Raw genomic sequence first — 808 nt, 5'->3', positions numbered from 1 at the left:
GGTGGGTTTGTCATTTTGTTCAGAGTGACACCCTGAACAAACAGCCTCAAACGGCTCATACAGTCAGGGTGGTTTCAAAAGGACCCGCTGCGTGGTGGGGAAAGGACGCCGGGGTGATTCTTGTGACAGGGCAGGACTCCGGCTGCACAGGGGCTTGGGTCTTGGCCCCACTGTGTGCGAGAGAGTGACGAGCTCCCCGCCATCTCAGCAGTGAGATGACCTCTAAGTGTGGAGGTCACCAGTAGCTGCATGTCAGAGCGTGAACTGTGCCAAGAGTGGCAGCTCAGTCCCTGGCGGGTACTGAGCCAGGAACACAGTGGTCCACCAAGTCACCCGTCCCTGCTACGCTGGGCACACGAGGCCAGGGTAGCCGTGTCTCCAGCTCAGCCCTTTCCTACTGCCGGCTCTGGCAGCAGATGGCAATGGCTGCGGCCACGCTGCTGCCCGGGACGCTGGCTGCCACGCAGGTGTCATCCATGGCGTAGGCTCCCATGGTGCCAGGGCCTTGGGAATGGGCATTACAGCTCGTCAGCATCCAGCCATCGTCACAAGACACCGCCACCTAACAGGGGAGGAGAGGTCACCCTCCATGGTCAGCAAAGGAGCTGGGGTCTGCCTGTCCCCAGTGGTCCCCAGGGCTCGGGGTGGTGTGACTGGTGTCATACTGCGTAGCTGGACTCCAGCTGGGTGGGGGGACACACCAGCGAAGACTGGGGTTGGGGCTACAGCCGCAATGAGATACTAAAGCCAACTTGACCCCCATCAGGGCGACAGAAGGATGAGCACCACCACCACCGTGGTGGAGGAG

The 808-nt window shown here is 61.3% G+C and overlaps 1 protein-coding gene across 1 annotated transcript in view; it reads right to left on the bottom strand.

Annotated features, from left to right (window-relative positions):
* Window positions 1-394: 394 nt before the first annotated feature.
* Window positions 395-808, bottom strand: part of PCSK9 (proprotein convertase subtilisin/kexin type 9) — a gene marked incomplete at its 5' end in the record, with an annotated part of 5134 nt that continues 4720 nt past the window's right edge. The window contains one exon of the mRNA XM_010131581.1: window positions 395-562. Within this exon, the coding sequence (XP_010129883.1) occupies window positions 395-562 (168 nt within the window). The remainder of the gene's footprint in view (window positions 563-808) is intronic.

This window comes from Buceros rhinoceros, unplaced genomic scaffold (assembly GCF_000710305.1).
Source record: "Buceros rhinoceros silvestris isolate BGI_N320 unplaced genomic scaffold, ASM71030v1 scaffold17482, whole genome shotgun sequence".
In the NCBI taxonomy this organism is placed as follows: domain Eukaryota; kingdom Metazoa; phylum Chordata; class Aves; order Bucerotiformes; family Bucerotidae; genus Buceros; species Buceros rhinoceros.
The sequence above is the reverse complement of the archived record's forward strand: the minus strand, read 5'-3'. Positions and strand labels throughout refer to the sequence as shown.